General features: G+C 35.3%; 1 protein-coding gene across 2 annotated transcripts; it reads right to left on the reverse strand.

Annotated features, from left to right (window-relative positions):
• Positions 1 to 748: 748 nt before the first annotated feature.
• Positions 749 to 19521, reverse strand: LOC149799343 (uncharacterized). Of its 2 annotated transcripts, XM_089958668.1 has the most exons (4): positions 19427 to 19485; positions 8796 to 9034; positions 6219 to 6396; positions 749 to 4794 (listed from the first exon to the last, which is right to left on the reverse strand). In XM_089958668.1, the coding sequence occupies exon 4, from the start codon at positions 4787 to 4789 to the stop codon at positions 2636 to 2638; it is 2154 nt and encodes a 717-aa protein (XP_089814794.1). In that variant the 5' UTR covers positions 4790 to 4794; positions 6219 to 6396; positions 8796 to 9034; positions 19427 to 19485; the 3' UTR covers positions 749 to 2635. The 2 variants fall into 2 exon arrangements, with proteins under 2 accessions (XP_089814794.1, XP_089814793.1); XM_089958667.1 differs by lacking the exon at positions 8796 to 9034 and having other exon boundaries at positions 19427 to 19521.
• Positions 19522 to 25668: the final 6147 nt, after the last annotated feature.

The following is a 25668-nucleotide window of genomic DNA, read 5'->3' on the forward strand; positions in this document are numbered from 1 at the left end:
TATAGCACCTAGATACTTGAAGCTTGTCACTTTGCCCAGCTTCTTTCTATTCACTCATTTTTCCTTTTGGATGCCACGCAGGTTATTTGCCATTAGGGTCTCCTGCTAAGCCATCGATATCGTCAGTGGAGTAATTGGTTGGTAATTGTTCTGCCTCCAAAACTGACTCTGCGACAGAATTGCCGCCTGCTCCGCTACCACTAATCCAGTGTAGTCACACGTGAAACTAGATTTATCGTTTCTTACTCTGTGCTTTTCTTACCACAGGAATTTCTCTTATTAGCGGTGACATAGTGCGGTGCACAGGAATTTCTCTTATTAGCAGTGACATAGTGCGGTGCAGTTCAGTACAGTAGATAGCGGAGAGAAAGACTAACAAGAGAAATAAACAGGGGAAGTACTGGCTTCCAAAACAATGCAAATCCAATGTGGTGTTTAGAATGTCAATGGCTACGTTGATTTAAAGACGAAGAATGTTTTCAGCTCATTCATTTTATCTCATGATAGTGGCATCAAACATTGTGGATAGCTTGCTCTTGAAGTAATACATATTGTGTTTGGACTCAAGGATCAAAGTCAAAGTGAGTCGAAGAAATAAAGAGAACATCTCAGTAAGCTTGCAGCTAGAGCATGTACTATGATCAAACATTGTGGATGAATTCTCTTTGGACGGGAAAGAATTTTTTTTTTTATTAGAAGGTCAAAATTATAAAATGTCATGGCATTGAGCTACAGACAAGAGAGAAGATTTATGTAAAATAAGTTTAATTATGCATCGCATAATGATGTAACATTTTTACGACAGACTGATAATGTGGGAAGAACAATAAGTTACATATGTTGGAATACACAGCGTTAAAGTCATTGAGGTAGTGACTCCAAAGTAAAGATAACTTGTTAGTACAAGATTGCTGTTTAGAGCCTTTTCCACCTAGTACTAACTTGGGATCATATATAAAACATTCGTGTTTAAATACCTTTTCTCTAGGATAATAATACGGTAGCTCAACGATGGACGCACTTTAATTTGGTTACATGAAAATCTAGGACACCAGTCTTGGATATATTGCAACACCTTTTAGAAGTAAATAAGTTTTGAATCGACAGAATAAATTAAATACCAAATGAAGGTTCCAATGGTTAAATATTTGAACACTAATAAATACATTTAAGTTATTGAAACTGGGGCATGCTATATAATCAATTAGTCAATAAAAAAGAACATTTTTAATCGTTGATTAATTTCCCAGTTACTTATGACATCTGATAGACGTCATATAGGGGCCCCGGCTGGCTGGGTGGACTAAGACGCTCGCCTTTGCAAAACACCCGCACATTTCACGTCTGTCTGTTTGAGATAAGAGTCTCCGCTCGGCCAAGGTGGGTTTCAGAGAAAGCTTATCAATAGCTTCCCTTAGGTCAGTTGTTCTTCCTGGTGTCTCTCTCCGCCAAATACACGGTTATCATGTATACCCTACCATGTGCTGAAAATTACTTTAAAACTCCACAAAAAACCCACAAAAAAAACCAAACAAACATTGATCTATTATTGTGTTTTCTTAACGGCTTCATTATGGTTAAAGCAGCTATAAGTTCGACCCCTGCCTTCAGGTATAGAATATACCTAAAAAACATTCGTTTTACCTGCTCTCAAACGACGTCCATCTTTTAAAAAACCCAAACTTTTACTGTGGAACTTGAAATCGCGTTACAATTACATTGTTAGGACGTTTGATATGATGTCATTGTTATCTCATTGGTATAGAGCTGAGAGGCAAAAGAAGTATGGTGACATGATGCTGACTTTTGTCAATATCATAAACATAAAATGTTTGTACATGTATATGCACTTGTAACAACCGCATTACTTTTGTTGTGAAAGAAAATTATGTGGTAAACCAAAATGAAATAGAACGTATTCGGAATCATTAGAGATTATAAACTGCATAAATTGGCATTGCATGTTGGAATTCTCGGATGAGCTGAAAAATTCATCATAAGGAAACAATAACTTCACGATCATACACTTTTTCAAATTTTCCCGTTACATGCACCAAGAATCTGCATAGCTGGTGACCGGGCACTCTTTCCTATACCTTTCTTTGCAATGATCATAACATGGTGATATGTATTTATGTGTGGCACTAGAAAATGTACATCAACCGGTGTACAGTTATGTAGTTTTAGTTCGCATGGACAAGAAAGTATGTAAAAATATAAATTTTTCAACAAGTTAAAAACCTCAACCTGCCACCAATGATCATCCTAAAATTGAAAAGTGTATGAGATATGTGTATAGGGCAAGTTTGCGCTGGACTACACGTAAACTCTGGGAAATGGAGTCTCCCCAAGGGCATAGCTCCCCAGATTGTAGCCGGTATTGTCCGCCCTGAAAACACACGCTAACACACATACATAATCCGAAGTACACTAATGATCATCCATATTTGCATTTGTAAGGGTTGCATCTGTGGCAGTTATTCCCCATAATTAGAAGTATATGTTCGAAGTACCTTTTCTGTGACACCATGTCAAATGAAATATGTTGTCTTAATGCACAATAATGCCTATGAAAAAGAATATGTTACCATGTTACATAATATTGCTCTAACTGGCAAGTTCAGATCGTCCTGCTTCAATAATGTACATGCCTTCTGTGAGTCACAATAACCCTCTTGAATAGAAGTCCCAAGTAGAACTTTGCAGCGTTGTGATAAGGACGGATGTTTAAGGATTGGGTGAAGCATGTAAATGCATTGGTGAGCTGATTTTCCTGTATAAAGCAATAACCCAGAAGATTTAATGCTGTGTCTCTGTGTAAGATATTTGTTTCCATCCTGATCACGTGAATCATGTTGTCCATGGCAGTCTGTTTGTGTCTCTCCTTCCCTTGTCTGCTGAAATTCATGTATTGAAAGAAACTGAGACATATGAGTGAATCAACCACGCCCCAGTCATACCAGGAATCATATTTATGTCTCAACTCCGGGGGTGCTCCAGTTGACCTGAACATCTCCATCCTCAGTGGAGTGGGCGTTATTGAAATCTCAGACTGAACATAGATCACGCTTAAGGATACTTGGGTCTGCATCAGCTCCTCAGTACTGAATCTCTTCGTGCGGAGTGTTTCTTTAAATGCGTTCATGTCACACTTCAGTATAACTGCATTATGTCTTACATCCACCGTAGCTGAGTACATGCACCTCATCCGGTAGTCACTAATATACTGAAGACATACCTCTGTCAAATCGTAATTCCCAAGCTCCATTCCCAATCCGCATAGTTTGAGTCTTACTGATGTAACATCGCTGTTGATTCCAAGAGAAAGGCAACCCGAAGCCAAATCCACAAGATAGCCTACTTGCTCGTTTGACAAAAAACGTGTATTTTCTTTGCAGATTGCAGCAATATGAAATCCTAACTGCGACCACATAATCAACATTGCATGCTTGAGAGGATATTGCATGATGCATGAAAAATGTTTAGAAGCAAACATGATTCTTTCTAGATATTTAAGCAACATTCCATAATATTGTGGAATATGACTAAGTATAAAACGTCTACAATTACATGCACTTGCCAGACATATGTCGTATTCAATATGTTCCTCTGTAATGATAAACGGTGTAGTTGAGATGTCGCGAATTTCCAATCCGCTAATCGTATTTGTCAGAATCTGTCCCAAATGACAGCATTGTATTCCAAGTAGAAAGCTGCAATCGGTTGATAGAAGATACCCGAGTATATTTGCTAAGGAAACTCGTACTGTTCCAACTATCTTTCTGTCATAAATATTATTTGTGGCAATGAAGTAGTCAGGACAAAACCCTATAATTGCCCACTCATACAGTTGTCTAATGCAAAGTATGAGACAGTACAGAAGATTTTCATTACTCCACAGCTCACATGGTGTTATTTCTCTCATCCACAACATGCAGACTTTGCAATGGTAGCTAGAAAATGCATCTTTAAGAACAGGTTCAATAAATGTTTCCTTGATCATTTTTAGCAGTATGTACACTTTAATCACTGTGTCTTCAAAAGACCTCGTCAGGTCCCTTTCAGCTTCCGAAAATGATAACCTCCAAGTTAGGTGTGGTTCAGAACTGTGTGGATGTCCAACAGGTGTAGCAAAACATCCATATTCCCACGCATTCTCTATCTGTATAGGTGTAGGCCAGCCATATAATCTATGACGCTGGAACCATTCGTATCCCTCTCGTGGCCATTGTGAACACCTTACAGCATATACTATATCGGTGGATAACTCCTTGTAATTTGCAGGATGATGAAGTGCCGGACCTGATGCATTACCAAAGTGATGATGTATTGTGTTTGACATTACAGTCCTGTTTAATGAATCAATAGTCAAAATTTTATTAGCACTTTCCGAATTGTATATCGGAACTGGAGTGTTTTCCGGAGATATGTTTATTTTCTGCAATTTGACATAACCAGGATGAGTGAAGTTATCTTTGACCATAAGATAATTGTCCTTGTCTGGCTGACAGTCAGCTAGATCAGTAACTACCTTAATAAAATTACTCTGAAACAGAATGTCTGTATCTGACTTTAATCCCGGTCCAGTGGAACCCTCTCCTCTACTGCCAAGCACGAACGCTCTTGTTTCTGCTTTGCGAATAGCTTCACCAATGTTCAGGAAAAGCTCAGTCTCTGTGGCAATCCTAACCTTCCTTTCTCGGTCTGCACGTGAGTAGCGGAGATTATCCAGAACGTTGGATAAAATCTGTGATACAGGGCGGTAGTACTCTGGGGCCTGTTGAGTCATGTCAACTAAAAGTCGAGAAAAAAAATACCAGCATAAAAATAATCCAATAATCGTTATAAGAGCTGTGAAGGTACTTGCAACTTCACTTCATCATTAATGTCATCATCATCATTATCATCATCATCATCATCATCATCATCATCATTATCTCACCATTTCAGTCTTCACACATCCACCGGTTTTTCACCAAAACGAAATAATTAAGTACCAGTATGAATCCTGCATTTCTTATATTGAATTGCTAATGCACTCCAATACACTTTCTGAGTTTGCTGAGAAATTGTAATATTTTTTATATCCATAAATACTTGTTTGTGTTATAAATTTTAAAACACCGTTTGTATTATGATTATGAAACATTTATATATGAATTTCCAGGATTCGTAATGACTCAGTAAGATTTATAGGTTTCCAGTTAACTAAACGAAGAGTACCAGTGATATCGATAGTTTTTACGTACGGGCTTCAGCAGACTCTACATTCGTTTCTGACAGGTGAAAACATTTGGTTTATCTGCGTCAGTGAAACTATTTGGGTTACTGGGGTCTAATCCTTCATATTGCCTTACTAGTTTCAAAGTATGTCATCAAATAATGTTTACAAAACCTATCTTGCAAAATTTTGCATGGTTTTAATTAGCAATTTAATAACATTTATCTATAAATAATCAGTTAGTAACAGACTAGAGCAATTGTCTTCGCTATCATAGCCAAAGGAATACAAGGATAAAAGACCGAGTCAATCACCAGTTCGACTGAGTCCGACAGCGACGCTTGACTGGTTGAATGTCAATGATGACGTCGCTGCAAAACTATTATTGTGTCACAAAGAATCAGTGGCTCGCAATTAAATAGATGAAAAGAAAATATGCTAGACTAACGTTATCAAAGAAGAAATGTGTTTGCTTGTCAGTTTTTTAAACTCAGCTATACAAATAATTCAGTCCTCTCAACGAGAGAGAGAGAGGGGGGTATTAAAGAGAGAGAGAGAGAGAGAGAGAGAGAGAGAGAGAGAGGGTGGTAATAGAAGAAATGATCAAAGGCTTCCGCTCATACAATTCCATGTATACATTAGTCACTTTTATCCAATATAATGTTGTAACTATCAAAGCTATTTGAGAAACACTGGGTTTAATGATAGCACTACATCTGATAAAGCGCTATATATACAGTAATAATGGGATGTATATTTTTACAAAAAGATCTCTGTAGGATAGAAACTTTGGCATCTAATGTCATGTAGCCAATATAACGCATTCTTAAAACAGTCACACAGAGAGACAAACAGGCTTATATATATATATATATATATATATATATATATATATATATATATATATATATATATATATATATATATACACAGATGGAGGGAGAGGGTCATGGCGAAAGAGACGAATATTCAGGATGCAACTTTGTCTCAAACATACTTGAATGGTCAAGCAAAATTTCTTGTCGATCTGTCTAGTGAATGAAGAATCCTCTTCTCTTGAGGGCCATGCTAGTTAAACATTGTGTTTGAGACAGTCCACTGTACAATCTCGTGCAAAGATCAGTGCCAACTGTTAAAAGTTTCGAGCAGTCTCATAAACAGGCATAATTTGTAAGCTGAAAATTAATGCAAAGACAAAGCATAAATTTGATTGCAATAGTGTTGAATTAAAAACTTAAATCAACATTGTTTATAACAGTGTTGTGAATCAATATTTCTTCATGATTTTAATTAGCAATTTAATAACAAAGTGATTAAAAGACCTCTTGACAACGTATTTAAAACTTTTACAAAATTTAAGCTTCTTGTCTTAATAGTACACATTATTTTTCCAAAATCGGTGGGGAAGTTGGTCAACACACTTCAAGATCAGTGGGTGGATGGATAAATGGACTTTCAAGATCAAATAGTCCCAAAACAAGAAGCCGTGTGCAGATAAACTCTGTGCCCCCCCCCCACCATATCAAATCGGTGATCCCTTCACCACACGTTGTCCTGAAACACCACACCCTTGCTGCTACCTTAGTAATCTTAAGTGGCATTACTTCATCCCAAGGTTTCTCATGTTGTATGCTTATGTTCCAATTTAATCTTTAAATATCTACATTAATGTTTTACGTATTTTTGTGATTGAAACTGGAATGAATGAAAAGCACATATGAAAATATAGTGTATTGAAAAGTTAATATAATGTATTGAAACGTTTCACATATCTCGAGCCAGCTATTTAAAGGTAAATCAATTCCACGCATATTAATCACCGTTTTCTATTAAATCTATTACGTGATTGTCATCACAGTGAAATGCAAACTACGCAAAATTTCCCATCACCTAGACAGACAACTTGTTGTTTACACAATGTATTCTAATCAGCTCTTATGAATGGTGCTTTTCTGTAATGATATAATTGCTACTAGATTATCCTCAATAGAAGATGCAAACGAATAATTTACCGATCGAAAGTTTTATCAGCTTGATGTAAGGTGATAAAGGTGAATGTTAAAGAAAAATATCCTTTCGATTGTTCACAGGCTCGTGTGAAGATGTCATGGGGATGTGATACTTGGAGAAACGCAGGAAATAACTATTAACCATGAAGATCGATTACTTAAAGGTACATATCTTAAAGCCAACGGCGAAATACTTCGAACAAACAATACCTGATATAATCATACTATGACAATGGCGGCAGGAAACTGACAGCTGTTTGAGAAGTCTCTAATTCAGATCTAATCTGTGCAGATCATTTCGTTTATGAACGAGTCACAATTGTAGTATGCATTATTTGTTTGCAGTATGTTGTTGATCGCTGTAAACCGAAGTTTTATTGACAGTGTGCACAATTGGAGGTTAAATTAATAATCACCATCAATGGCTTATTTATTATCAAATCAACACCAAGTCTCACCTTTCTCTGCACTTTTGACGCGGTGCAGAAGTTTTAGAGTTATCACTTGTTCTGACACGTGTGATGGATTTCCGCTTGACATTATAGCTGACACATTCTTGAAAGAGCAATTGAGTAAAATGAAACTTATTATGCAGACAATATGCTTAGGTCAAAGTTTTGGATCAGAATAAATTCATCTTTGAAAGATATATATGGTCATAAATATCATTTGTTCATGAACTTTGATGAATTTAGGGTAGCCATATGAAAAATGCCCGGTTCTGGATAAAGTAGCGCCCAAGGCGAGATTTGCTATTAACAATCCGCCCCTGTATAAAGAAAGAAATAACGCCATTAATTGGACGGTGCCTTAGCCAGCCGCCTAACTTGCATGAACCTACCGCTGGGCAAGATATGAAGGGCTGAGCATGACCTAAGTCAAAGACAACCTGATTTTCAAAGAATTCTGAACCATCCAAGATGGTGATGGTGGACACTGATTCAAGGCTGTCACAGTTTATAACCTCACATCGCCCAAAACAAATACAGAAAGTTACAAGCACCAATTACATGCTCTAATGATAGGTAAATTCAAATTTCACGGGAGCAGCACACGTAAGACGGAATCAACACGTTGGCGGTTCTACAAGTAGAGCATTTATAATATGGCCGTCACGTTCAAATGGATGATTTGCGCAACATAATCTTGAAGGAGTCGCAAGCCGAAATGGTACAGTCCGTTATGATGCCAACTTCTACTCTCTGCCATGGTGTTGTGCATTCTGACACGCTAATCGCATTTTGAAGTTACCGAGGTAGTTATTGTCAACGAACTTCTCTGGTACAGGATACTTCTCTAGAGTCAGGTCCACCAACTATAGCCGAATGCTGCCACATACGCTGACGATGTATAACCACATCATGGTGAGATCACCTTTCTTTTCTTTGGCATTAGGGATAATTTTAGCCAAGATACTGGTGTGCTCAAGGCAACCAGGTACACCTGGAACTCAATTTTTCTGAACTAAAGCATCGATTTACTTGTTCTCAAGCATGGAGTTTGTCAGACGCAGGGCAAAGGTGACGATGCATATATTCCATTCAATATTTAGAAGAGGTATTTACCTGAAGTGTTTAATTCCTGATGAATTCTCTCCCTTCTCACAACTAATGCAGCTCTCTGCAAGCATACAACTTTCTGTCAACTTCTCCACTCCAAAACACTTTTGTTAGCTTCCAAAGTTTTCTGGATAGTCTTGGACAGTACTTGGTGAACAAGTAAGGAATATAGTTTGTTTCCAGGAGTTGATACTTCCTTTTGCTAAGTTTTATCGTCTTTCACTTCTTGCAGTCATGGTTCTAAACTGACAAATGATAAAATAAAATAGAGACAAACAGCCATACTTATAACTATATTGTTATAAAGGATATACAATATATCAATTTAAACTATACAATTTTATATAGTGCATTGGCATTAAGTCCATTAGTATACAAAGTATCTAACTTATGAATCCAATAAGTTTATTTCATGAGTCTATTCATGTCACCATGCACAATATCTATTGGCATGAAAGAAAAATCGAGTAGAGAGTGATTATTGGTGTTGAAGTGTGTTGAAATATTAGAGGAAAACTGGGGATCTCTATAATGTTTTATATGAAAGCGATGATTATTCATTCTCTTAGAAACTCGTTGAAGTGTTTGTCCAACATATTGCACGCTACATTTTTTACAGGCTATTAAATAAATCACATCAGTTGATATGCAGTTAGTGTTATCACGTAGAGAAAACACCTCTTTTGTATTAGCACTACTGAAAGAAATACTTTCTCTTATGTTTGCACATCGAGAGCACCGGTGTCTGTGACAATTAGATGACGAAAAGTGTATTTTTTTTCTGTCTGTCTAGTTCTAATTAAAAAATCTTGCGAATTCTTGGGTCTTCTATAAGCGAGAATTGGTTTAATTTTGTAAAGTGATTTTACGCTGGTTTTATTGGATAAATTTAGTAGACTATAATATTTATTAATTATACGACCTATATTAGGTAATGAAGGATTATATTGTATTGTGAAAGGAATCGCATCTCTCTCTATTTTACATTCTGCTGTGTTTAAAGCCTCAAGTTGAGTAAGATTACGGGCTTTGTTCAGCGCAGAATCAATTATATATGATGAATAATTACTATTTTGGAAATATGTTCGTAATTTATTCAAAGAATTTTGTAATTGACAATCATTTGAAATAATGCGTCGGTATCTTTTGGCCTGTCTATATGGTATGCCGTCTTTTCATGACATGGGGTGACATGAAGAATATTCCACATATTGGTGGATATTAGTTTCCTTGATATGAATATTTGTAGAGATAGTGTAATCAATATTTTTTATTACATTTACATCTAAAAATGAAACATGCGTACTAGATGCAGTATAAGTAAATTTAATCGTCGGGTGAAAATGATTTAGGCGATCAGTAAATTTTTTCAGTTCTTCAATTGACTGATTCCAGATCATAAATATGTCATCTAAAAATCTGAACCAAACAGATGGATTAAACTTTTCGTTTTGAAGAAAATCTTTTTCTAATTTACCCATGAAAAGGGAAGCGTATGGAGGGGCCATAGGACTACTCATTGCCGTACCAATTATTTGTATGTAATTCATAATATTAAATTGAAAATAATTGTTTTCCAAAATAAGTTTTATTATTTTACAAATATCTTCGCTAGATAGTGTGCTATTATTAGGATTGTTATCGATAAAATATGTACACGCTTCAATACTATCTGCATGCGGAATGTTGGTATATAGTGATGTTACATCTAATGATACAAGGATTGAGTTTTCAGATAGCTGTGGGATAGACTTCAACTTTTTAATGAAATCAGTATTATCTTTAATGTACGAAGGAAGTGATTTCATTAAAGGTTGTTAAACACTATCAATACATTTGGATAGGTTTTCAGTATATGAATTATAACCTGATAGAATGGGTCGTCCTGAATATTTTAAAGGTAAATTATGGTCAGGATTTTTATTAGTTTTGGGTAATATGTAGAATTGAGGTGTAAGTATGTTAAGAGGGAAAATATCAAATTCCTCATATACGGAATTATTTTTTTAGCAATCTCATTAATGCATGTTGAAATTTTAGATTTAATTTCTATTGACGGGTTTTTGTTAGTATGTTTGTAGTATTTTTCATCATTTAGTTCACGTACAACTTCTTTAACATAATCTTCTTGATTCATGATAATAATAGTGTTTAATGTCGTCCTTGAAATATTACTATGATATGGCTTTTTATGATTATCCGTTAATATCTCTTTTGTGATCGCATCAATATAAAAATCTAAATATCAATCACGTCCACTAGGTGGTATAAAAGATAATTTAATTGTGTTGAAATAACCCATCTTTTTAGAATGAAACGAAACCGATTTACTGTCACAATTGCTGTATGCTTTATCATAAAAAAATTCTTTTAATTTTAGGCGTCTAGAAAAATTAAAAGTTTCTTCAGCTAATTTAATTTTATTGTGACATTTTGGTTTGGGCCAAATTTTAAGTCCTTTGCCTAACAGTATATAGTCATTATCAGTTAATTTTCTACGTGAGAGGTTTAACACTGTTTCTTTACCTCTCTTAATTTGTTTTCTTCGCTTTGTTTCTTTTTCACACTCTCTTCTACTTTTGAATCTGTGGAATCTCCTATTCCTTTGTCTTGTGATGTCGTCTCTATTAGCCCTTGTAAAATCATTACCAGGTTTGTCAGCGTCTTTCTCATGGTCACTGTTTCTGATTCCCCCCGATTTACGGCTTCTGAGTATGTCTTCTTTGTTGTTCCCTGAAGAGTCAAGTTTTTTCGCTGTTGTTCATGCTGTTGATTCTTGTTTGAATTTACAAAATTCCTATTTATGTTGACTCTTTGGTTTACTGACGTTTTGGGAGGTGCTATATGTGTATTACTGTTCCTTGCTGTAGTTTCCTTGGGTTTTGAATACTTTCTCTCTTGCTGTTCATTACTCTGTTGTGTTGATTCGCTACTTTTTTGCTGTTGCTTATTCTGTTGTTGTGATGATTTCGTGCTTGAAGAAGTATAGATTAAATGCGAAACTAGGTGCACAGAATTTTCGGCGTTTGCGTTGTTTTTTATCACTAAACTGACAAATGGAACTACTGTCTCTACTGGGCGTATACGTTTGGGGTGCTATATAAAATCTTTTTTTCTCTCTGGATCTTTGTGGATTTTCTCAGGTATTTTTCTACCATCTTCTTTGTTCATTCAAGTCTCCCTGACCTTTTATCTCCTAGAAGCTTTTTTGACAGATGGGCAGTGACATGGTCGCTCTTCTCTATTCGCCCCCTTCTGTTTTGTCTCATCTTCTCTTCTCTTCTCGCTTTCTTCAGCCGTAGGTTATTCCTGGGTCACCCAATCAATTTTTCTCTTCATCCTCTGCTTTTCGATGCCTTCTTTTCAGCCACTGTAGCTCTCTGCTCCAATGTACTCATTCTCCCGAAATCTCCAGTTTTCGTTTGGCACTGTTTTTCTCTGCTTCTTTTCTTCTATTCCAAACTGTTCGTTTTCCATACTTTAGTTTTCGGCAACGGTTTCTACATTTCTGTCAACATTTCCTGCCCATATTTCTTCCAATAATTTGGTTGGTCTATATCCTCATCAAACTGCCTCCATTTTGTTTTGTTTGCGCTCACAGACAATTTCACTCTTTCGTTCTGTTGACAAGCCCTCCAGTTTACCATTGCCAACCTTCCCTGAATATCAAACTCCTGGACAATGTGGTGTGCAACCTGATCCATCTCCTCCTCCGTTTACAGGTTGCCCTTTGCTTTGTACTACATTGAGAATTGGAGGACAGCCCATATATGAACCTTGAATTTTAAGCACCCTCTACTTGTTTTACATGTGATGCCACAACTGCAAGCTCCAGATGCTTCTGTTTTCTGGCTCGTTGTCCCCGTCATCTGTTCGGTCGATTATCATTCCCCACTCTCTCACGACCTTGGGGGTATCTTACAACTTATTTATCTATAGCGAAACGTTGTAGATTTTTCCAACTCTCTCTGTCACTGCTACATCTAAGCCTGCTTAGGTTCAAAGAGATAAATTTATGGAACATCCAGTTAATTCAGGGCTTTTTTGCATATGTCGGAAAGTGTGACACGATTTTGATTTTCCCAGTGAATATTTTAATGTGCAATAGGCTTAATATTTTACAAAGCAAATGTAGATAGACCGATAATATCTTCTGCTATTATTTAATCCAATGTATATACCATGAGAAACTTCATTTATAGATGCAAATATTTACACGCTTACGTTTTCAGAAATAAGTCGGTCACTCATATAATAACTAAAACATACGTTCAATTTCAGAAACTAAGATATGCACGGTAGGTACTTGGTTCATACAGAAAATTGTTTTAAATTTCATGAAACTAATTACGTTCATGATTTCAAACGGACAACAATAGAATTTCGTGATATTTTGTTACAGTTGTGTAAGCCAACAATACACGAATCCCTATGCATTAGTATTTACAATACTAATTTGAACTTAATTGTAAATAAACGCATATAGTACTTTTGTTTTAATGTTGGAATTCAAGACATTGTAGTTAATTACATAATTTTAATGTCTCATGAAATCAATAACCGAGTACTGGTTGACTAAAATAATATCTTGTTTCTTTGTTTGTTTTCTGTAAGCTTGTCTGTCTGTATATTAGACCGTGACACTGATCATTGTATATATTTTCTATAGCAGAAGTCAGATACAAATAGCTGCATTTACAGATGTGAAGTTACTATAAATAATCAACAGGATAACTATAATTTACAACAGCATCATGTTGACGTAATGTATGAAGTTGAGTGGTTGTGCAAGTTATTTAATTCAGCAACTGAGCATTATTTCTTAAAATTAGAAAATAACATAACCTTATAATATATATATATATATATATATATATATATATATATATATATATATATATATATATATATATATATATTCAATAGCATGGATTGAATATAATAGCATTTTTAATGTATAGTATTCATTAGGTGTAGTCCTAATGATAATATAGAGAGGCTTTGCTTGAAAACGACTGAGAAAAGGATACATTTCGTTGAGTGGGTGAAAATGCTTGAATTTTTCATCAGCGAGATGAAATATATCCGTTATTCAATCAGAGCTATTTTCTTTTCTCTTTGTTTTATGCTCAAAGATATAGTTCAGCAATAATCATAACAGATTGAAGTACCCATTTCTTTCGTTATTTCGCGCTATAATAAAAGCGTTTAACATTTTATGTTCGGTTTTATCATTTTATATTCGGAGCTGTGTTTTGTGTATATTCGCACAGAAGGTGTCAGTAACGCAATGGTCTTTCTTAACAGAAAGTAAAACATTATTTTTTAACCACAAACGTGAAGAAAATATAAACACACTGCGGAACTTTAACTCGATTTACCTCTTTTCAATGTTTCCATACATATCACATCACCACACAAGTTGCCTCAGATTTCTTCATCATCATCTTATTTTTGTCTTTTCACAGCAGATAAAAAATATTTGTAGTGTTCTACTCCTTTGAATTATTAATTCTCTTGGAATGTCTTTTAATTCACAGCCTAGTATAACATGTTCTTTTCTCCATATTGTTATGTATATTTGATTTAATTTAATTGTTTGTAAGTTTTGAAATCTTTTTATTTTTAATTTCATTACATGTCAAAATAATGTAATTTTGTTTACTAGGAATTTGATATTTTCCAGAAATTAGTTTAACCTGACTGCTAGTCGTAAACACCGAACTTTGTATCTTTTGCTGACCTAGTTCCTAGCCTTGATTGAGAATCAAGCAAACAACTTCTTCTTTTAATGCATTTTTAATGTCTGAATGATAACAGTGAAATCGATGCTGAACTGGAATACGTGACTTTAGACGTGTAGATACCTTCTAAACCATTCTGGAATGTGATCACGTGACCCTCATACGGGAATCTGGTTTGCGTCTCAAGTTGCTGTATAACCTATGTTTATAGAGAAATTAGTGTCGGTCCTCTAAACACTGGTACGTAAGGTGTTCGTTTTGCTGTGACCAGTTTGGAGTTATATTTTCATTTTTATTCAATTATTTGGATTCTAAAAGATTAATTCTTTTTCCTGGAAATATTTGAGTGCTCATACAGAATTCTTGGACAAAGATATTTCTTTACATTTTTTCGGAAATTCAAACACCGGAATATTGTTTGTGAACCAGCAAAGAACTGTAGACACATCCGTAATATAAAGGCTACAGTATACGTCATCGTCTTCAATTTTGGGTTTTTCGTCGGGACTCGAACTTGAATTCATTTGAACGTTTCATTACTAGGACTTCTAAAATTTAATTCATGGATTATTCTTGGACTATTTTTGAATTTGATTCTTAAAACCGTAAGTTCTCATCTTTTTTCCCCTCATTTTTACAGTGTTTTTCCAGGGAAATAAATTATTTGTTACATTTTTCAAAGCTTGCTGTTTTCACTTTTTCTTTTGTCACTGTTTATTAGAGCCTAAGCACGTAACATAAGAATATGTTACCGAACTGTTTCAAATTTAATTGCTTGCAACATATCAATGAAATGTTCCTATCTTTCCTTATATGCCTGTACAAAGTACTTATCTGTTTTTCATATCTCCAAATGACAGTAGGATATTTTCACAATTATAGGATGAAACATTGTGACTTAGCTACTGTTTAAATAATTAGGATACTGAATATTTCTTTAATACATTTTCATGGTTTAATTTGATGTAACTTGAAACCAATATCATCATACCGCGTGATACTGCATTTAATTTGTGAGAATTTCAACATTTTCTGATTCCTTGATGGAATCCAAGCATGGGTGGAAGTTAATGCCACATTCTGCTACACTTATTTGCATAACGATCGAGTATCCTTATGTATGTTTACATGCTCGTTTATCACTGTTATTATGGCATTGTGGTTTATATATGTGTTTAGCATACAAAATGCAAGTAATAGTTTACAGTGAATTACTATCTTTACTCGTTTCAGGCAGCCACACACAATCCAAAATGATACAAATCGAAAGGATTTAATAATAATAATAATAATAATAATAATAACAGCAGCAACAACAGCAACAGAATGTCGTGCCTTACAAACGCTTCCTTCATGAAAAATCTACATGGATAGGAAATATTAAGTTTTAAAGCTCCCCCCCCCCCCGCTGCATGATCTTCGACTCGGCATCCCGAGTGTTTTACCCGGGAACACTCTTTATTCGATTATATTTCGTATGTGTCTTGTTTATCTCCTGCTATACACCTTCAATGTGTATACAGTCGACCATTGTAGAGGTGTTCATCTTTTTTTAAATATAGTATATTCGATGTATTGCTAACATTGTTCTTTAAAGTTGTTGATACTTGTACACGTTTTTGGTTACTCGAATTCGAAGTCATGTGATTAATACTAGACTGGTCTGTATCTGCCCTGTAGCGTATGGAGGGACGACAAATTATAACAGACAGACATGCAAATGGTATAAAATCATGCGCATTGTATTATGTCTCGCTTTCTTCTTTATTCTACCTGTTATTTCCCTTATTGTAAAAGCATTTTCTTTTCATCAATTGTATGCTATTGACGTAAATAACTAACTTTCAATTCATCCTAACCCGTATGTACAGTGTCAAGCCCTCGAATGAAGCATAAAATGTCTATAAAACTCATTATAATGGGTCAGAATATAAAGAAACAACTTTACCTGCATATAATCTTAGTTTTGCAAGTGCCCGACCATACAAGACTATCAAACAATTTATTTCCTTGATATTTTCTGCCATTACAGTTATTTCACTATGTCACTAAATTTAGAAGCGTAGGATCTTGACCAGGGAAATAATTCTAACAAGAAGCTATTCTTAACCATTTGGTCACATTGTTTACAGCTGTGGCTTGTTTAGCTTGGTTTGCCAAGATCTCTCTGGCTCGTTCTTTAATATTCTTTGATTTTGCTGATTATATTTTAATGAACAGAAGGTGGGGATTCTAAAAATATTATATCACTGAGGGATTTCATTGCAGTTTTGTAAAATTAAGTTTAAAGGTAAGATACTCTTGATATAAAATTAGAAAAAGTCGTACTCAGTATCTCGTTTAAGTCTAGAATTATTAGCTTTTGACAGAGTTTTAATAGTAATTAGAATGACAACATTTAATGCATTCTGTGCGATTCATTGTACCAGTGACATAGTAGCGATATTTTTTCTATCTATACGACTGTTATTTGACATAGTATTCTCAAAGGTTGTTGAGTAATGGTATTTTTGGAAATTTAATTATATTAAAGAAGGTCATCCCAACTTTTCTGGACGGCTTTTTGCAGGTATAGAAAGATGATTTTTCTTTCTATATAAGTGTATCGATTATGGAATATTTAAAAAGTAATCTGGTTTTGAAAAATATTTAACACTGTTCTATTCAGACCTGGTAACGTATTTATGCCATTTCAGTTCTTGTAGTTACAAACTTTCAGTAGACGTAGCTCGATATTTCCGTATTGATATTCGTAATATATATGCAAACCTTACATTATAGCCAATATATTGCTAACCATTTGCGTTTAACTTTTCAATGATTTTCGGAACGTAACCTGTACAATGATATGTTATCAACATTAAGTGGTCACTTGTTACTAAGGAAAGATTATTACCGGTATCAGAGAAAGCTCAGCTCTTTGTTAAAGGTAGACATGATTAGAAGGCAGGCACAGGCATGGTTAGATGGAAGGGCATTACTTGCTATGGGTACTATCTTTAAATTTGTGGAAATAATACGCTCACGTCTTTCACTGTAATGATGTTACAAGCATGATTAAAAGGAATCTGATGGATCAGTGAGCACTTATGCATAACATTCGACGGATGTATGTGTCTTTCAAAACTTACGTTTACGATAATATGTCAGATTCTTTTTTTTTATTTCCGTCATCTGCATTCTTTAATATAATGAATATCAACTAACACACCACGTACTGTAATATATCTATTAGTTCTACCATCAAGTTAGAACATACTTAACTTTAATTTTCACATAACTCGTTACACCAAGCTTTCAATCACTTAAATATTTGACAAGATAGTGCAAAATCGAACAAGATGAGAGAACTACAAATCAAACATATACTTTTCTTTGATTTTGTCTTTAGAAACGTTTTTGAGACCCTCAAGTCTAATGTAAGTGAAGCAACCAAAAACAGTTTATCATGGGAGGATGATTACGTTACCTCTGTTTTTTTTTAGACTATCATGATGACTATAGCCTGTTTAATGAAAACGGATAATAATTCTCAACTTTAAAAGAGCCGCCAGTGAACAACGACAACATGAATGCAATGCGTGTCCGTGGGTGAGTATTAGGGTGTTGAAATATACAACTATTAGTATAAAAAACTGTAAGAGAAGTATTCGTTACCTAATATCTGCAAATAAGGCAAAAATGAATATCGGTCTTTACATGAGATGAGATGGGATATAATTTAGTTATAATTACATATATCTCCAAAATGTAACGGGGAAGCTCTGTATATGTTGATACAAAACCAAGAGTATATTTAAAAATATTATTAGAGCATTAGTTTTAAAATACCTCTCGGAATCTATCATTACCTAATTACTGTGATTCAGACTGACGAATTTTACCAGTACATTCGTCCCTGGTAACTAGGTGGAGGGACGAATCAAGATCAACTTCGTTCCCCAAACCACTCAGTCTCCTCGCGCCATTTGTCGAACAATGGTATGGCCAGAATTATTATTTCCCCAGGGTTTTGAAGTTTAGTCAGAAGAAAATTAAACAAGCCATAGCATTTTACAAAACCTCAAATAAATAACGCTTGTCTAAGACTGATCATAATATATAATAAATGGACACAAGGGATAAAATAGAAGAATGTAAAGAGTCATTCCCCGCTTCAGTTCGGAACATTATTCTCCCCCTTTCAAATTAAAAGTTCATAAAAAAATTTGAGCACATCATACACAAGACAGTAATTAATCCACGTATCAGCGATACTTCTTGCGACATCAACGTGCAAAAGAGACACAATAGGAACTTTCTCCTTTCGTATTCAGTCTCTGAGCACCTTCACACGGAAATTGGAGACTTGCTCGTTTCTATTTTTTTTATATATTATGCTACCTTTCCTCCTGCCATTGTTTATTTAAGGTTCGTAATGTTCGATCGTATTTCTATTTGATATGATTAGAGTCCTGTAACCTGAGGAGTGGGGGAGGCGATGTGAAACCGATAGAATATAAAGTTAGACATGGTAGACATACAGACGGACCAGTGACGTACTAAGGGTACATAGCGCCCGGGGCTACGATGATGGCCCAAATGGGTTTTGGCGCCCCAAAACCTCTGGCGCCAGGGCAATCGCCCCATCCGCCCTCCCCTCCCTAAGTACACTACTGAGACGGACGAAAGGTAATATCACATTTGCAGCAATCTCTATATCGTTGTAACCCATCTTCCTGTTTTTCTTCTTTCCTGCTGTACCAACGTTGTTAAATAATTTTGCATTAGTGACATAAAGAGACAAATCTCAGTCAACCTTCTCGCACATGTACAGTGTCCAACACTCCAAAGAGGCAGATAACGCCTATAAAGCTCTTTACAATGAATCAGAATGGAAATACACAACCTTACCTGCGTCGAATCTCATTTTCTCAAGTACCAGATCACTCAAATCTATCATAGATTTTCGCGATAACGAAAGTTGATTAGGCAGTAAAAGGTTTTCCCTGTGTCACTAAATTTAGAAGCGTGGGATTTTGCCCAGGGGAAATAATTCTTGCAAGAATATATTCTTCACCCATTGGTCGCATTGTTTGACACGTTTGACATATAGAGCAGACTATACCAATATAATTAGTAACTTCGTGTATGTGGCCTGATTATTGTTGGTATATAACAGATTCCAACATAATTCCAAGGCATAGAGACATTTTCACTAACAATTAAAATTATCAGTGATAAAGTGGACGTATTCATGATTGGTATTTACTTATTTTAACAGTGAGAAGCTTACTCTTCGTATTGATAAACAGATACGCACCAAAAAACATCTTTAATAACAAGTGGTTAAATAAAAAACAGCAATAAAAACAACATAAGCGGGATCTCTTGCTATCTGGGAAGTATCATCAATTCTATTATGTGTCTTTCTGGGGATACTAACATATAAAAGTTCTGTTCAGAATATTTAAAGCGACTATATCTGAGACGGAAAGTTTTACTTGTTCATCTCTCCATATGAATGTTTGGTGGTGGAAGACGGCGGCTAGTATTATTATCATTCCATAATTCCCCCTTCGTACCTTGACAATGACTCATGGACAGATGTATGATACCCAGGCTGGTGTGGGTTTGCCTGATGATGTATAGGTTGTGACTAAAGCCTAATAATGACAGAATGGATATTTGAAGTGGACTTACAAATGACAGCAAGGCAGTCAAGTTACTACTACTAAGTTACATGTTTCATAACGATATTCGTAATGAATGCAAACATAGTGAGCAAGGAGTTTTATTTATCAGAAAACACAGATTACTATATCAGTATCATTTGGTTATGTGCTTCTAAAGAGAGAATATTGTCAGTACTGGCATTAGCCCCACCTTCGGTTTGAGACATAGGATCAAAGGTTAGGCAGACGCAAGATCAGACTGAATGGCATGAAATTAGCCTAGGAGCTTCCTTATACAATTATGGGATACTGGATTAGAGTGTTTTACTGCGGCGGTTTTAAAAAGTGCGATCTCAGGGTTTATGAATGAGTCGTACAATTAGCACATTTGAAAGGAATCTCACGGATCGATGAGCTGATATGCAAAACATTTTAGTGTTATCTGTTGTCTTTAAAATCCACATATACGATACAAATGATCTATTCTTTCTTCGTCATATGTGTAGTATGAGCATCGAAACAATGCATCTCTTACTGTGATATTATCTTTATTCTTTTTATTATTTTGTTATTACTTGCTTGGCTTTAATTTTTCATAGCATTCTACACACATATGTTCAGTGAAGTTAATATTTGCAAGTAAATGTAAAAGAAACTTGGTAGGCAAAATCTAAATTAAATGTTACGTTAACCCCTCTTTATCATTAACTTTTATCAGCTACGATTTTGGATACCTTTAAACCTAATGTAATCCATGGGGCTCAAGCACAACGCAGAAATGAAGCAAAGAAAATTACGTTGGAGGTAACCCTTGTTTTACAGAAATCTAAGATGAATTGTCTTACACGAAATTTTGCTCAGTGTTTGAAATGTTATCAATGATCATGTGACAAGGCAAATGTAAGGCCTTTTAGGGTGTTATAGACAAATACTGACCAAAAACAATCCTATAAAAGAAATATTTCGTTCTCCAACACTACAAATTATTATAAATAAAACCATTGGCCATTCCATCATATAAGACCGGTTAGAAACCATTTGTAAAGATCAATTTCTCGAAATTTACATTGGAAGCACAGTAACATGTTGATACGAACCCGACAGTATCTTTTTTAAATAATGCGTTTTACATTCAAAGGATAGAAAATAAAAATAAAATCAGAAATATTTATTGTTGTTGCAGATTGTTTTGGGGTACATTTTATTATCAAAATCATTTGTGTGTAGACGTTTATCATGTGAGAGCTAGGCACTACTAAATTATATAAATCAAAGGACTAAATGTAAAATCTCGTTATGGCTTAGATCATACTTACCGCTTCTCAAAAGCACGCGTTTACGTACGTTACTATCCTGTTTACCCATACATAATTATTAAACAATTTTTATTGATGTGAGAAAAGACAGAGTTTTGTCGTGTGAGTTCGTAAATGAATACTTCCAATGGCAGGTCTATAAGTTGTAAAGCACCTTAATTTGACAAAGCATTACCCAATTTTTCTGATGAACAGGTGTATGCATTAGTTCATTACAGACTATTGTTCAAGGAAGGTAGTCCTACCTGCAATGAGATTAAACAAGAATGAAACATTCATCATTTTTTAACAGACGCATTTTTGCAAGAGATAGATGGTACACATTTTCATAACATTAGTTTCCAAACCATATGTAGGCGTTTTCAGTGGTGTATATTTTGTACACATGCAATATATTTTGACGGCTCTTTCATATATAGTCACAGTAGCTAATATTTTGTATATTTTGTTAGTATATCTGCACGTTTTAGGGATGGTAGAATACAATCAATATGAATTATATTCGTCGGTCGTTCATGAGTTACAAAGTAAAATACAAACCAACTTCTCAGATTGGATTTTTTCTACGACAAAATCGATGTCCATTAATTTTTCTCTTACTTTGTTATCTATTCTGAATGCAAACAAAGCTCTCGTTCCTTCCGAAGGCATCAAAACCACTCCCAATTGCACAAGCATTTAAAATACTATTTCGAATTGAAAGAAGGACTGAATTTGATGTCTGTGCGCTCTGATTTCGTCAAATACAACTGAGTGGGAAACACTGTCGCTTCCACTGATGATATTCGTTCGTTTGAACGTGGATTTTGCCATATCTAACGATGAGGAAACATGTATCACGTGTACCGAGAATTTGTGTATCTTCATTAAATTCCTTTCGGTCAATTGCATTTTGGAAGTGTGAATATTCACAACAAAAAAAAAAAAAAGGAAAAAAAAATAGAAAGGAGATATTGGACAAAATATTATATTCCTAAATTAAAAGTCGCCGTGAAACTGCATTTTCTAAAACGATAATCCAGTGAACTGTAACTGATGTATCGTGTATACCAAGGAACAGTTCAACAACGAGAACATGGTTTTGAAGATATGTTACAACCGGCTTTTCATATGGAAATACCTGTCTTGAAACTCATTGTCACACGACGATTGCATCGTTTAAAAGATGCGGTGTTGACTCAAGGAAAATAATTTATCCAAAATGTGCTCATCGTCAAAGTTCCAAAGAGCTTTTCATGAAAGGAGCAAAAAATGTGTTATTTCAGTCAGGAAAATGAATATGCGGTCGCCGAGATTGCACACTCCTGGTAAAGGCAATAATTCCTCTTCTGCGCCACAGTAAAGACAAGGATGAAATACAATTCGAAAACGCTTCAGACTTCATTGTCACGACCAGAAAAATAACACGAAAAGAAGAATAGACCGAGATACCGAGCGTCAGGACTAGATCGGTTTGCCACACCACGGTCGATAATAACTAAGCAAGAATCCAAGTGGATATAATCTCATCACGTGTCGTGTTTTATCGCCTATAAACTATCGCGTTTAAAATAACATAAAAACAGGCTGGTCTGATTGACAGTTACTTGTACCTGAAACTCAATAGTTATCAAAACGGACACAAGTAATCCAGGTGCCGATTATAGTGACTCTTTTAAAAAAAATAATGTACACTATTTTCAGTGAAGTGGATTTGTACTTTAACAACAAATAGATCAGCAGAACCATGGACACTTACCCTTACCAAGCCTATCTCGAAGATCTCCCGACATACGTAAGTGAAGCCAGGAACACACACAATGAGGGGTCGTTGGTATAAACACCTGACGCACACGGTGCCTTCAACGATACAAAGTTGACAAAATCTGACGATCCTCGCAATGCTGAATTTGACGACCACCAAATGAAAATCAAATAAAAACGTTGTTCTGATATGATGGCTCGTTTGCTCTTGAATATGTGATTGCAAGAATATTTTGAAAGGTGTGGATGTATGGCTGAGAATGAATCAAAGTACCACCGTATTCCATTTGATAAGAAATGCTAACGGGCGCTACATAATTATTGAAGAAGTCAGACTCTAAGCATTTCGACTTGAAGTCTTACCTAAAGTTGGAAACGACATCAGTCAAGCTCTGATTAGAACCACCGCCAAGTATTCTCTACGGCTAGTGGGAGACGTCATCTTAATTAATTCCTCCGGATTCCTATCCAAGATCGAATATCATATCTTCCAAGGTCTCCTGCCTAAACGTTTGTTTATTGGCACTGTCAGCAATCCTGTCATCAACTCAACTACGGATCAAAATCCTTTCGAGTTCCAATATTTGAACGTGTTTACAATAGCAGACACCCGAAACGGCAAGATGTTGTGCAGCAGCCATTTTGAAGCTAACCTTACCTAGAAAAGTTACTTGAGATCTTGCTTGACTCAGTTTGAAGCCACATGACAATTAGATTTCAACCCATGATATTTTGTACAAGGATTACGCAGGAGGATATTCTTTTTGGGGATTTTGTTTCACTTAATACAAGGCAGTGCAATCATGTATCACTCAGTTCAATAATGTGAGATTACAAAGATCGGACTGAATAATAGATGACAATAGTATATGTAGCTTCTTCAGCAACATAGTCCCATTATAACATTTCCTGACTTGTCTTGGAAAGCGATTTCTCTAAAAATGATGCCAAAATAAAAATATATTTTCTTTAGCTCCAAAGCGATTGTACATCGAGGGAAAATAATACACTGTACTAGATCACTTGATGCCTAGTCCTATTCCTGAATGTTGTCAATCTTGTAAACACTTTTTAACATATGCCTTTGCATTTTTACATGAAAAGGAAGAAAAAAGCGCAAATTCCCCTTTTAATAGTTTGATATTTCCGTGAGTGGGGCTTATTAATGGATGTTGTATTTGAAATTAAAAAAAGGTGTTGGCTAGTTTGTATGAGAAAAAAGTTATTACTGCATGCTCTATAACATTATATTTGTCAATCTTTGGATTTGTAAAAAGGGGACGTTTTCACGTCCACATCTTTACTTTTGAGTGATGATTTCTTTTCTATCCGCGCTTAAATTATATTAATATATATTTTACTCCAACAAGAAGCTGAAACACAAAGGGAAAGGAATCAACTAAGTCAGTCAAACACCCTATAAACAAAGGAACAAAACATGATCGAAGGGAACAAGACGTACAAAAAGGGACGCGGGATAACGAAACCAAACAAGAGGTAACATCAGCAAAGCAAGAAGTGAGACCAGACAATAAAACAAGGACACAAAAGGAAACAAGGAGACCTCAACGCCCATATTGAGCAATGGGGAAGAAATCATCAAGTTCATAGAGGAAAACTTGTAGAGCAATGCATCAGAAAAGAAAAACTAGCTATTCTTAACAACAGAACCTCAACAAGGCTTGACCCAAGAAGCGGTGACTATCAGCAATTGATTTAAACATTTGTACCTTTAGATTAGCCTTAACAACCAAATGGGAAGTACTATTAAATAGCACGAGCGGCAGTGACCATTCCCCTATAGCCATTACAATTTATACCGAAACATCATGGTAAACAGAAACCACCTGATCCCCGTGGAAATTTGATAAAGCAGATTGGGATGCCTTCCGAAGAACCCTGAATCATAGCACATTAGATAAAATAACAAGAACCAACAATTACCAATATTATGAGAACAAAATTAAAATCCTTAATCCTGCGGCGAGTAAAAGCATCCCAAAACCAAGTGGCAAAGGAACCAAAATACAATGCCTTGGTGGACAGAAAATTGTAAAACTGTAATAACTGATAAGAAGAAAAAAGCCTAAACCGCCATAGGCACTCCAAACTGACCACAGACATTTTAATATATAAACAAAAAGCAACATTTTCTATGAGTGTGCTTAAGGAAGCCAAAACCAGCTCATGGCGTACTTACTGCTCATCATATAATTATAAGAGCAATGCAAATCGGGTCTTGGATAAAATCAAGTCAATCAAAGGCAGAACAACAAGAAAATTCCCAACAATCCCAGAGGCGATTACTGACAAGGATAAAGCCAATGCGATCGGTAAACATTTCGCAGCGGTGATCAGCAATAAAAAGCACTCAGATAAATGTTTAAAACAATCCTCAAATTTAAATGCGCAATATCCCCAC

The sequence above is a fragment of the Sinohyriopsis cumingii genome, chromosome 5 (genome assembly GCF_028554795.1).
Source record: "Sinohyriopsis cumingii isolate HCF-2022 chromosome 5, ASM2855479v2, whole genome shotgun sequence".
Taxonomy (NCBI): domain Eukaryota; kingdom Metazoa; phylum Mollusca; class Bivalvia; order Unionida; family Unionidae; genus Sinohyriopsis; species Sinohyriopsis cumingii.

Bases quoted from the DNA above. Each gene is read 5' to 3' on its own strand.
- LOC149799343 (XM_089958667.1), bottom strand. From the start codon at position 4,789: ATGACTCAACAGGCCCCAGAGTACTACCGCCCTGTATCACAGATTTTA.